The 12,451-nt window shown below is 43.9% G+C and overlaps 1 protein-coding gene and 1 pseudogene across 18 annotated transcripts in view; both read right to left on the reverse strand.

The window, feature by feature from the left end:
• ARHGAP17 (Rho GTPase activating protein 17) overlaps nucleotides 1-12,451 on the reverse strand; it is an 89,805-nt gene that overhangs the window by 34,486 nt on the left and 42,868 nt on the right. For all 18 annotated transcript variants that reach the window (XR_007472039.1, XR_007472037.1, XR_007472035.1 and 15 more), the window contains exons 4-8: nucleotides 9,736-9,809; nucleotides 8,368-8,479; nucleotides 8,040-8,116; nucleotides 3,001-3,112; nucleotides 7-75 (exon numbers count right to left, since the gene is read on the reverse strand). Coding sequence is in view for 8 of the 18 variants with exons in the window: in XM_049699028.1 (XP_049554985.1) it covers nucleotides 7-75; nucleotides 3,001-3,112; nucleotides 8,040-8,116; nucleotides 8,368-8,479; nucleotides 9,736-9,809 (444 nt within the window). In the remaining 10 variants the exon portion in view is untranslated. The remainder of the gene's footprint in view (nucleotides 1-6; nucleotides 76-3,000; nucleotides 3,113-8,039; nucleotides 8,117-8,367; nucleotides 8,480-9,735; nucleotides 9,810-12,451) is intronic.
• On the reverse strand, nucleotides 3,879-8,033 carry LOC105747941 (tubulin alpha-1B chain-like; annotated as a pseudogene).

The following is a 12,451-nucleotide window of genomic DNA, read 5'->3' on the forward strand; positions in this document are numbered from 1 at the left end:
GCTTACCGTAACAAAAAATTTGCCATACTCCCCTTCTTTGGCCATAAAATTGTACATATCCGCTGCAAGTTGATCCTGGGTAAGTGGAAGAGAAGATAGGTCATTGAAGAAAAATGAGGTGAAAGAAAATATGAATTGATCTGTGAGCTCCTAGAGCAAACTGTAATGAAACAGCTGCAGATTAAACGTCCATCAACTCACTGGTACAATCATACACAGAGATAACGAAAAGAATAATCAAGCTTATTATGGACTGACATGGAAAGATCTCCAAGGTTTATTATTAATATGCCTTGTTAAGAAGCAAAGCACAGAGCACTACTTCTGGTATGGTATGTTACTATCTGGGTAAAAAAGGGAGAGGAAATATTTTTATCACCATGTTTGTATAAAAATACCCCTAGGGAAAAAACAAGAACTTAGTAACAGTGGTTACCTGTTGAGAGCAGTGGAAATTAGGAGGAGGAGGAGAACAGGGGCAGAAGAAAGACTTTACTGTATACCGTTTTATACTTTTTATATTTGAACTAATGTAAATAAATTACTTACATAAGAATTAAATAATTAGCTTAAAACTGATAGACTGGGCAATTGGATATATCCATATTTCCAATTTTCATATACATATTCATATATATACATATATATATTTTTTAATGTACTACCTTCCGTTTTGGATTGGCCTCTGTATCTGGGAAAGTAAAACATTTCCCTGAGAGTTCACAAATAAATATAGACCTGCTTTCATGAGGGTCTGAACTTTGAGTTGATTCTCTGTGTGGTCCAGGAATCCTCGAACTGAGAAAGTTTAGTTTAAAATGGCTTGGTAATACTCTCTGGGAGACTCACTCCTAATCCCCAGAAGTCCCACAGATAAAGTCCCTCTTAAAATGAGCTCACAATACAAAACTGCAAAACAACCCACCATAAAGGAAACTCCCACCACTCTCATAGAGAACTTCAGAAAACAGAATTAACTAACAAAGACTTAAAATAAGTATATATAAATGATTAAAAGCATTAAAAAATAAATACTAAAAAGAATAATGCACTATCAAAAAAGGCAGACTTGAAGAATTAGAACTTTAAAATGAAAAATATAGTCAACAAAATTCAAAACTCAATGTTAATTAAACAGCAGATCAGACATAGCTAAAGAGAGAATCAGTGAAACAGAACTTAGATCTCAGGAAATTACCCAGAAGTTAACATAAAGAGAGAAGGAAATAGAAAATATTTTCATAAGTTTTTACCATTTGACTTTCTGACAAGCTGTGGTATGTAAGTTAAAAGAAGTCTCTCAAAAAAAAAAAAAAAAAAGAAGTCTCTCTTTGGGCTTCCCTGGTGGCACAGTGGTTGAGAGTCCACCTGCCGATGCAGAGGACGTGGGTTCGTGCCCCGGTCTGGGAAGATCCCACATGCCGCGGAGTGGCTAGGCCCGTGAGCCATGGCCGCTGAGCCTGTGCATCCGGAGCCTGTGCTCCGCAACTGGAGAGGCCACAACAGTGAGAGCCCCGCGTACCACAAAAAAAAAAAAGAAGTCTCTCTTTTAACTTAGCCTATAATGCACCAGTTCAAACCCCCAAACTACTAGACAAATTTATATCCAATAAGGAGCCACTAGCCAAGATCTAGGTTAGACCAGATATGAAGAAGACTGCTGCGTAAATGACACTGGCAAAACTACAACTCTTCTGAACAAGAATAAGCCAGTGCAAGACTTTTGTCAGAAGCATTTGTGTGATTATCATCTTTTTAAATGTAAAGGCTATGGCATGACTTTGTGAGTCCAGTATTAATTCTTACCCACTATATTATTTTCAACAAGTCATTTTACTGCAGTTAACTGTCCAAGGTTTGCCATCATGAAAAGTGAATTATAGCATGACCTGAATAAACTAAAATAGAGCAGTCTTAATGCTATCTAGTAGAATGTGGAGACCATTATTGGAAAATGATGAATAATAAGAGAAGGAAAAGTCTCAGGCGATGATCCTAAGATTCACCAAAGACCTGTTTCTTTACCACCTCAAATAACATTTGGAATAAACATTTATCTTTGTAGATAGATGCATAGAGAATAACCACCTAGTCTGGAATTTAGATTATGAGATACAAATTTTCATTTCTTCCAAATTAGAAGCCAATTGTCCTAGCAACATTTTAAAAATAATCCTTCCCTTTTCTATGGATATATGATGACCCCTTTACTATATATTCAACCCTTAAATATAACAGCATTCATTCTAGAAAACCTATACAATTCCATGGATCTATTTTTGTGCCTACTGCACATTGTTTTAATTGCTGTAATTTTATGATATGCTTTTATAGTTTTTCTCCTTTTATTCTCCCATTCTTCATTTTAAATAAGCTTAGACGTTTTTGTCAAGTTTTTAAAAATAGCCTACTTGAATTTTTTTCAATTAATTTATTTTTTTCTGCATTGGGTCTTCATTGCTGTGCGTGGGCTTTTTCTCTAGTTGCGGAGAATGGGGGCTACTCTTTGTTGCGGTGCGCAGGTTTCTCATTGCAGTGGCTTCTCTTGTTGTGGAACACAGGCTCTAGGCATGTGGGCTTCAGTAGTTGCGGCATGTGGGCTCAGTAGTTGTGGCTCACGGGCTCTAGAGTGTAGGCTCAGTAGTTGTGGCACACGGGCTTAGTTGCTCTGTGGCATGTGGAATCTTCCCAGACCAGGGCTCGAACCCGTGTGCCCGGCAGGTGGATGTTGGCAGATGGATTCTTAACCACTGCGCCACCAGGGAAGTCCCTGAATTTTATTTTTAAATAATGCTTTATTCTGAGTATAAAGTAATGTAGAGTCTTAGAAAATAAAGAAAGAAGGAAGAAGAAAATAAAACCTACCTTGAATATCATTCAGGGAATCCTAATAGGAATTATGTAAAATATTAAATAATTTGCAATATTTGACCTTTCATCCATCACTTGCAAAAACCAAAAGATTGATTTAAGTACATATTCATTAGGGAATTCTCCTACCTTGCACTGTTCTACTTTATTTCCAGCTTCATCCATCTCTTCCTTTAGGGTATCTATTTTTGATGGAAGCCCCTGAAAGTTGGTTGCTGAAGATTTGTGAGCCTGGTTCCATCTGCAAAGCACAGGCATAGCCATTATTTGAGAAGCAGCTGTAAATACTCAACCTTATGGAGTTAAGGACCTAATGGAGACAGACTCATTCCCCAAAACTAATTCTACCTGGGACAGGTATCAGCACCTAGGATGGCAGCTTCTCTGGAGTTTATCCTTTAAGAATGGAAACGGGCAAAGGTGACACTGGCTTCCTGCTGTGATGGGACTGTGGTAGTGCTGAGAGTAGCTGTCTGCTCTGAGCAGAACTGGCCACGCCTTGTCCCATGCAAGCCCAACTGCTGCAAATCAATCCGTGGAACCCCTTCCCCTACTGTCCAATCTTGGGCTCTTACCCATCAAACACCCCCTTGTTCTCTTGCTTTGATCTAGAATGTTCCCTGTGCCACTGGGGGTCAGTTGCTGCTCTTCAGGACCCCTTATAACACCGCCTACTACCATCCTGACTTGTGATTACTTTCAGTAAGTGAAAGCCAGAACTTCAGTCATGGAGCTAGTAATTGATAGCTGTGAAAGAATGTTAAGAATTAAAATCATTTGTAAGGATAAATACTAGTATCTAAGCAAATCTGAAACATAATGTGGAATGTTTATATTCCCTTCATAAATAAGTCAAAAGGACCCCTCCCCCCAAATTATACTATAGCAATAGTCGGGGGAAGTGAATGGGGAATAATAATCTAAAACAATTTCTATTTGGTTTTCAAGTGTGTTTTGACCTTCTGTTTAAATACGGACATGCCTGCTATGGCAGAAAGTTCTAGCACTTTATTTATTTGTTTATCTTTCTTAAAGCCTTTACCTTTCAGACATGACAGAAAAATCTTACAGGTACACATGGAAAAGTAATACATGATCACAGTTGAAAGTGAAGACAATCTAGTCAGAAAGCTTTTACTCCTGTCAGCTAACGTTGAAGCTCAAGTTCTGAGTATGACATGCTGCGGGGCTGAAAGCAATGGGAATTTGCCTTCTTCCTCTCCCTCTCCTTCAACAGGATCCACACCAACCTCCTCACAATCCTTCTCAAGGGCAGCCATGTCCTCACGGGCCTCAGAAAACTCTCCTCCCTCCATGCCCTCACCCACGTACCAAAGGCATGCTTGGCATACATCAGGTCAAACTTGTGGTCCAGGCGAGCCCAGGCCTCAGCGATGGCTGTGGTGTTGCTCAGCTTGCACACAGCTTGCTGTACTTTGGCCAGGTCTCCACCAGTGGGAGGCTGGTAATTAGTGCCAACTTTGAAGCCAGTGGGGCACCAGTCCACAAACTGGATGCTGTGCTTGGTCTTGATGGTGGCGATAGTAGCATTGACATCTTTGGGAACCACGTCACCATGGTACAACAGGCAGCAAGCCATGCATTTACCACGGTGAGGGTCGCATTTCACCATCTGGTTGGCTGGCTCAAAGTAAGCATTGGTGATCTCTGCTACAGAAAGCTGTTCATGGTAGGCTTTCTCAGCAGAGATGACAGGGGCATATGCGGCCAGAGGGCAGTGGGTGTGGGGATAGGGCACCAGGTTGGTCTGGAATTCTGTCAGATCAACATTCAGGGCTCCATCAAATCTCAGGGAAGCAGTGATGGAGGACACGATCTGGCTAACAAGGCGGTTAAGATTCGTGTAGGTTGGGCGCTCAATATCGAGGTTTCTACGACAGATGTCATAGATGGCCTCATTGTCTACCATGAAGGCACAGTCAGGGTGCTCCAGGGTGGTGTGGGTGGTGAGGATGGAGTTGTAGGGCTCAACCACAGCTGTGGAAACCTGGCGGGCTGGGTAAATGGAGAACTCCAGCTTGGACTTCTTGCCATAATCGACAGAGAGTTGCTCCACCAGCAGGGAGGTGAACCCAGAACCAGTTCCCCCACCAAAGCTGTGGAAAACCAAGAAGCCCTGAAGACCTGTGCACTGGTCAGCTAGTTTCCAAATTGGGTCCAAGATGGGTCAATAATCTCCTTGCCAATGGTGTAGTGACCTCGGGCATAGTTACTGGCAGCATCTTCCTTGCCTGTGATGAGCTGCTCAGGGTGGAAGAGCTGGCGACAGGTGCCAGTGTGAACTTCATCAATGACCGTGGGTTCCAGGTCCACAAACAATGCCCTGGGCACATGCTTGCCAGTGCCTGTCTCACTGAAGAAAGTGTTGAAGGAGTCATCTCCTCCCCCAGTAGTCTTGTCACTTGGCATCTGGCCATCGGGCTGGATGCCATGTTCCAGGTAGTAGAGCTCCCAGCAGGCACTGCCGATCTGGACACCAGCCTGGCCAACATGGATGGAGATGCACTTATGCATGGTGGCTACAGGTCAGCAGGCACAGGCAACAGGAGTGGATACCGGGTCCTGGTTACCGTCCTCAACAAGCTAAGAGTCGAGGTTAAGTAACGCACTCTCTAGCACTTTAAATTTAAACATGGATATGACATCGATGCAGCATGAAAGCCCATGTTAGCAACTTATCAAGCTTCCCAGATGACTGCATTGCCCCCAGAATGCTCTGCCCTGCCCTCTTTCACATTGCTGTTGTGATGCACTTCTCCACAGCAAGGCTTCAGTAAATCTGCTGAAGCTGGCAACGGAAAGAGCATGGACTTCGGAGTCTGACAGGCTGAAGCCTGAAGCTCGGTTCTACCTTCATTAGCCGTGTGACCTTTGGCAACGGCCTCACCTCTCTGTGCCTCAGGTTGTCTCATCTGTCAAACTAAGGAAACAAATACCGTCTGCCCGGCAGAACTGTCATGAGCAGCAGAAGAGAGAATCAATATATATATGCCTGCGTGTGAATATGATCGATTCCCACTAATGTTAGCTATCACCATTTTCCTCCAGGGAAAAGCCACAGGAATAAGTCAAATAAAGAAGAAATATTGATCTGTTTCAGTTTCTCTAATACCTACTTTGATTCGTTAAGTGAACAGGACCATGAATGCAGGACCAAGAATCAGTGCTGAAATCTCCTCTGGGATACATGTGCTGCAGATGTAAGATTCCTGGCATCTATAATATCGCTCAACCAACTCCAGCAAGAGCGCACTCACGGCCTTGTTTAATTAACTATTAGAACATTTTTCCTTATCTTCAGCAAAAATCTACCACAGGGGGGCCTGCACTCCCTGATCCTGGTTCTGGCCACAGGGCTCTAATCACACGTGTGCGTGTGACAAGGAGACGGCAGACTCTGCGTTCAGAATCCTAGCCCTGCCGTTTATTATGTCTAAGACGCAAAGCAAGTCACAGACACGGCATGTGCAGGCGCCTCCAGTGTCTGTACAACAAGTCTCCTCTCAAAGTAGGGGGTGTCACGTAACCTCCTAACCTCTGTCCCCTCCAACTCTCACTGAAGGGCCTCTGCACTTAGTGTCCAACACGGAGCCTGACCCACAGCAAGCACCTACTCAATGTCTGCTGAAAACACAAGTGGACAAATGAATAGAGATTGCTGGGAGAATCGAAAGAGCTGACATATCACATACGTAGTCTGATATCTGGCACGTGGCAAGTGTCCAGTAAGTGGTGGCAATGATCGTGTTCACCATGTGCTAATTCCTAGATGTCCCTCTTATCATCTCAACTTTTCTTAAGTCAGGACATGTCTTACCAATTGATTTGTACACTTAATAAAGTGGTGTTTCTATTTCATTTTCCCCCCAAAATCGGATATTAAATCACTGGTGCATCTGACACTCAGCGACATTTTAGAAACAAGGAAATCTGCAATAAAAGCATCTGACACGGGGCTTCCCTTGTGGCGCAGTGGTTAAGAATCTGCCTGCCAATGCAGGGACACGGGTTCAAGCCCTGGTCCGGGAAGAGCCCACATGCCACAGAGCAACTAAGCCCGTGCGCCACAACTACTGAGCCTGTGCTCCGCAACAAGAGAAGCCACCGCAATGAGAAGCCCAAGCACCACAACCAAGAGTAGCCCCCGCTCACTGCAATTAGAGAGATCCCACGCGCAGCAACGAAGACCCAACGCAGCCAAAAAAAAGCATCTGACACGTAGAAAGTTAGTAAATGATCTCTGTATCTCCATTTATTTGCCAAACATAAATAATCATGTCTACTTCACAAGAGTGCAATGAGGATTAAAAGAGTTAACGAAGCAGGGCTCAGCAAAGCCACTTGCTTTTGTAAATAAAGTTTTATTCGAACACAGACTTGCTCATTCATTTATGTATTGCCCAGGGCTACTTTTATGCTACAACAGCAGAGCTGAGTAGTTGGAACAGGGGGCATCTGGGTTGCAAAGCTGAAAATATTTAGTACCTGGCCCTTTACAGAACAAGTCTGTCAACCCTTGTATAAGGTATGAGAAAGGATGGGGCCCATGGCAGCTACCTCCCTACTCCTCTCATATGAGTCATTGATACAAATGCCCTCACGGATGGAGCTGAGGCTGGAGCCCAGCCACGGAGCACTACAGACGGGTCATCTGACATCAGCCCTCTGGGATGGCTACTAGGTCTTACTTAGTTCCTCCCTGTTGAGCACAGCATTTCTTGATTGTGAAAAACGATCCTAACCACACAGGTGTTTTTTGACACAGTGGGACGCTTAGCAGCTGCTGAGATCACAGATCTATTTATTCCTAAACTCCACTACTCCAAGGACAACGCTCTTAGAACTGTCTGCCACCATTTCTTCTCCCCAGAATATACTTATTTAGGTTTTTTTTTCCCTGTCTCCTTTCACTGTTGGTTGACTAAGAACAGGGTGTTCTAACATCATCCCGCTGCCATGCTTGGGAGAATGAGGCCTGAAAGCAGGTGTAAGTAGGCTGTGACTCAGTCTGTGAGTCAAGTGTGTGAATCTGTGATGACATCTGTTTTGTGCACCCGGTGGTCTTTATCCGTGTTGAGGAGGGGGATGGTTGCTGGGGATGTGACAGAAAACCGCATTACTGGTTATTTTTCACAGCTTTATCTTACCTGGCTCTGACCGAGTCCCAGTCTAAAACCAATCTGGCGAGCTGCTTCCTCTGTTTCTGGATGTTAGGAATCTCTACCTGGACAGAAGAACACACCACATATGAAATGGGACGAGCTTTGGGGTTTTCAGAAAACCCTGCACTTTCAGAAACCTCTGAAAGTGCAATCTTTATTTACCATTTTCTTTTTTCTCTTAGGCAAAGGATTTTGTACCCTCAACTTACTCCCCTTATTTCCAAAAAGAAGTGTATACCAAAGCCACTGATTATTGTTAAAGTTTCAGACACAAGTGAACCATTCCCCACCCATCCCCCACCAAAGCACCCACCTCTGCTATGCCGTACAGAGGGTCCACGATCTCCTTCTCGACAAAGACTTCATGCTGAGAGAGTTCCAGAGCCAGCTGATTCTCAGCATCTCCACACGTCTCCAGCATCTTCCTTTAAAAACAAGATGCCCAACAACAAACATACGTCCATTAAATCTGGCACCAGATTCCCACACTGAGCCAGCTCTGCTCTCCATACGATGGGAACGCATTAGGGCGCTATACAATAGAGACTTGAAAGTACTATAAACTTAGGGCGTGAGTCCACAGACTTGTGCTTTAAAATGAACAAGACTGGGCTTCCCTGGTGGCGCAGTGGTTGAGAGTCCGCCTGCCGATGCAGGGGACACGGGTTCGTGCCCCGGTCCGGGAAGATCCCACATGCCGTGGAGCGGCTGGGCCCGTGAGCCATGGCCGCTGAGCCTGCGCATCCGGAGCCTGTGCTCCGCAACTGGAGAGGCCACAACAGTGAGAGGCCCGCGTACCAAAAAAAATAAAATAAAATAAAATAAAATGCACAAGACTATCTCAGGTATAATTTGTGTGTACGCGTGTGGATGTGCGTAAACAGTGAGGTGAGAACTCACTGAAAGATTAGGTCCTCTGGTCAGGTGAAAAGCAAGTATTCTCAAAAGTACCCTGAAAATCTTTTAAATCATATGTAACGTTTATTATACTATACTGTTTTCTGTCTGCTAGTAAGTCCGGCCTAGGCAGTGTCCTTCAAAGAACGACAGAGCATTGTAGGTCGTGGAGCATGGCAGACCCTGGGAAATGGGCTGAAAAGTCCAAAGGCCATATCCAGCTGGGAAAGGAGGGCCCATGTTACAGCAGGAGAGAGCAGACAGGATCAAAGGACACTGGCCTTGTAGAGAAGCAAGTAGAAAGAAAGGTCAACCTTCCCTCTTACAATGAAAACAGCTTTATTATTAGATTTTAAACTTATTTATGTAATACATGCTCACTGTAAAAAAAAAAAATCCACATAATTCAGAAAAGGCACTATGTTGAGACAACCTCCACTGACATTACAGTGATCATCTTTAAAAGAAGTGACTTTTAAGGACTAAATGGGACTGGTCAGGGCTTCTAAATCTGAGTCAACACCTGGACCACAGAAGGGACTGAGTTCTTTATATCCAAGCTCAGCAGATTAAATAATTGACCTTATCAATTACTTTTGTTATTGGCCCTTTGTATCATCTATCCTTGCTTCTACTAAAAGGATGATTCTCTAGCATCCCAGTGGCCTCCCATGGGGCCTCAGCCTCTGGTCACACATGTGGCTGCCATGTACACCACCCAGCCATCCACCTCTACCAACCCACAGGGTGCATGGCTCTCTTTCTGAAATAGCCCAACTCTTACCCCAGGAGAGAGTCTTCTAGCTGAGTTGATGCTTCTTGCATATTCTGAGCGAGGGCTGTCACAGGGAGTTTTTTCTGGAAGGCAGAAGACAATGCATTTTTTTTTCATTAAAATTGACACCCATTCTCAATTACCTACTTCAGATCTTCAGTCACTGGTTTCTCCTCCAGGTAAACTGCACAGGTAAGAGATATCCTGTCTGGGTTCAGGTTCTGGTCTCAAAGGCATGAGTTGTGTGACTTAAGCTCTGTGTCAGTTTCCTCATGCCTGGAAATTAGGGATAACAGTGCAAGGGTCCTAGGGCTGTCCGTTGACTAAAGGAGATATTCAAGGTCAAGTACCCCAAGTAAATGTATTACGTAACATTTACTGAGTACATGATAAGTACTCAGTAAATGTTAGCTGCTATTATTACTGTTGTCGTTGCTATTACTATAATTACCATAATCAAGAGCATACTATGACCCAGGCGCTGGGGACATAAGACATACACCGTGCCCTCTGATTATCATGACAAATAAGTGCAATGAAGTGCTCAATTTTAAAAACTTTTGCGAGAATACTCATTCTTAAACTGGCTCTTAAATTGGCTGGAATCATAAAGATTTAGATTTAGTTAAAGATCTGAAAATATCTAGCTAAATATCCAAAAAATTAAAAAAAAATTTTTAGGCACCAAGTCACTCATTTTCCTATCAGAGATTTGTTTTTCAGCTGGAAATGACCGTAAGGATCATCTGATTAATGTTCTAATTGTGCAGCTGGGGAATGTGAAGCCCAGGGGGATTACATGGCCTGGCCAGGCGCCCCGGTGAGGGTGCAGAGCTAGACCTCGGTGCTAAAAGCCCAAGCCCCGGTTCAGAGTCTGTCCGTGACTAGCTAATGGCTTATCTCAGAATATAGGCAGAAGAGGCCTGGAAAGTAGCATGTGGGTTGGTTATAACACCACGATCTGCTAACAAAAAATGCTTTCACTGCTGCGGTACCCCATGTAATTTTGCCTTCCCAGTAGAAAGGGAACTGATGTCAAAGACCTGGGGTCCACCTTGCCGTGGCATTGCTCTGCCTTGACCTCGGGCATGTCACCTGCCTTTCCTGCCTTCAAAGGGCTCCATCTGTTACACTTCTAAAATACCTCTGGAAGGCTGTACAAGAAACTGCTCCTACTGGTGGTCCTGGAGAGGGGAACTGGGTGCCCGGGGAACAGGGCTGGGAGAGACCTCATGTTACGTTCTTTTGCACATTATGGATTTTGACCATGTAGCTGGACAGCCCATTCAAAACGGCACACAGAAACTTAAAAATAAATAATGAACAAATATATTTACCCATCTCTCCTCCCCCTCAGGTTATGTTCAAATAAATAAATAACAGGCTTCATCTGCCCCACAAGGAGACGTTCCCAGCTTCCACATTAATAGACCAGGAAGATGTGAGAAAATGGGCAGTGCGCTTTGATCAAAACAGAGGATAATTCATACCTTTCACTTATGCTGCCTTTCTAAGGGAATTTAATGTAGGATAAGAGCAGTAATCAACAGAAATATACTTTGTGCAACTCTGGAGCTCTATGGCAAAAAAAAATCATAAAGAGAGGAGTTTACTTTGACAAGTATCATTCAAGTGCCCAGTTGTAACTAACCTGTGGTTTCCATGCCCTGACTCCAAAGCATCAACAATCCTGGTTCCCGATGTACAGAAACAAGGACATTCTGCTCATTTAACATTTGAGCTGATTAATGAACATGCTGTCTACCAACATCAAACTCCTCCACGGAGAGGGCTGAGGGCTTCCTAATTTATAAAAGGCATGCCAGCTGCACAAAAAGAGACAATTCCAGGTCTAATATGAACCACGACATAAGCTATGCCATGTCAACAGTTTGGGCTGAGAAGGCCACCTGCCCTGTCTCTCTTCCCTCCAATTCTTGCCTCTTCACACACATGGGAGCTTCTGGTGGGGCCTTTGCAAGGCTCCTCCTGTACTTTCTAGAGCGCGAGAGACTGCCGACCTCTCGTGGTCACCTATCATCTATTCCATGGCGACTCTTCGTCCCACGTGCAGAGCGTAGACAACCTCTGAGCCCTGTCTTGGGCACTTTGGTTCGAGGCTGGAAAAGGAAGCCTAAGGCATTAGGTTTTAGAAATGAGGGAGAGGCACCTTTGCCCCTGTTGCCTGGAATAGGCCCATCACCTGCCACTCATTTTCCTCCTTTACAGCTAGGCCACCACCTTCACCAGGAAGCCTCCCTTGACTACCCCTCTCCTCCTCTGGTGCCCATTCTTGGTCCTCCCATAATACCCTGTGCATATTTTGTTTAGTATGTTGTTTTTATAATTATCCATTTGTGGAGGAAGCCTCCCCCACCAGGCTATGAGCACTTTTTAAGGGAGACACTACATCTAATTCATTTTATAGCTCTAGCACTTGTACATAGTAGGTGTTTGATAAATACTTAATTTGTTTGTTTTTAATGAATTTATGTGACACCTGGGCTGTGTTTCAAAGCAGACCAAAGGAACAACAAGACAATCTGTGTGAATGACAATGGCCTACAGCATGAATGGGAGGAAGCGGGAGATACTGAGACTGATAAGGGAAATGTGATGAGATTATGAAAGGCTGAAGTCATCTAAAGCGCTTGGACTTTAGGATGTTTTGTACAGCACAGAGAATATGGCCAATACTTTACAATAACTTTAAATGGAGTGTAAT

Source organism: Orcinus orca, chromosome 16 (genome assembly GCF_937001465.1).
Source record: "Orcinus orca chromosome 16, mOrcOrc1.1, whole genome shotgun sequence".
In the NCBI taxonomy this organism is placed as follows: domain Eukaryota; kingdom Metazoa; phylum Chordata; class Mammalia; order Artiodactyla; family Delphinidae; genus Orcinus; species Orcinus orca.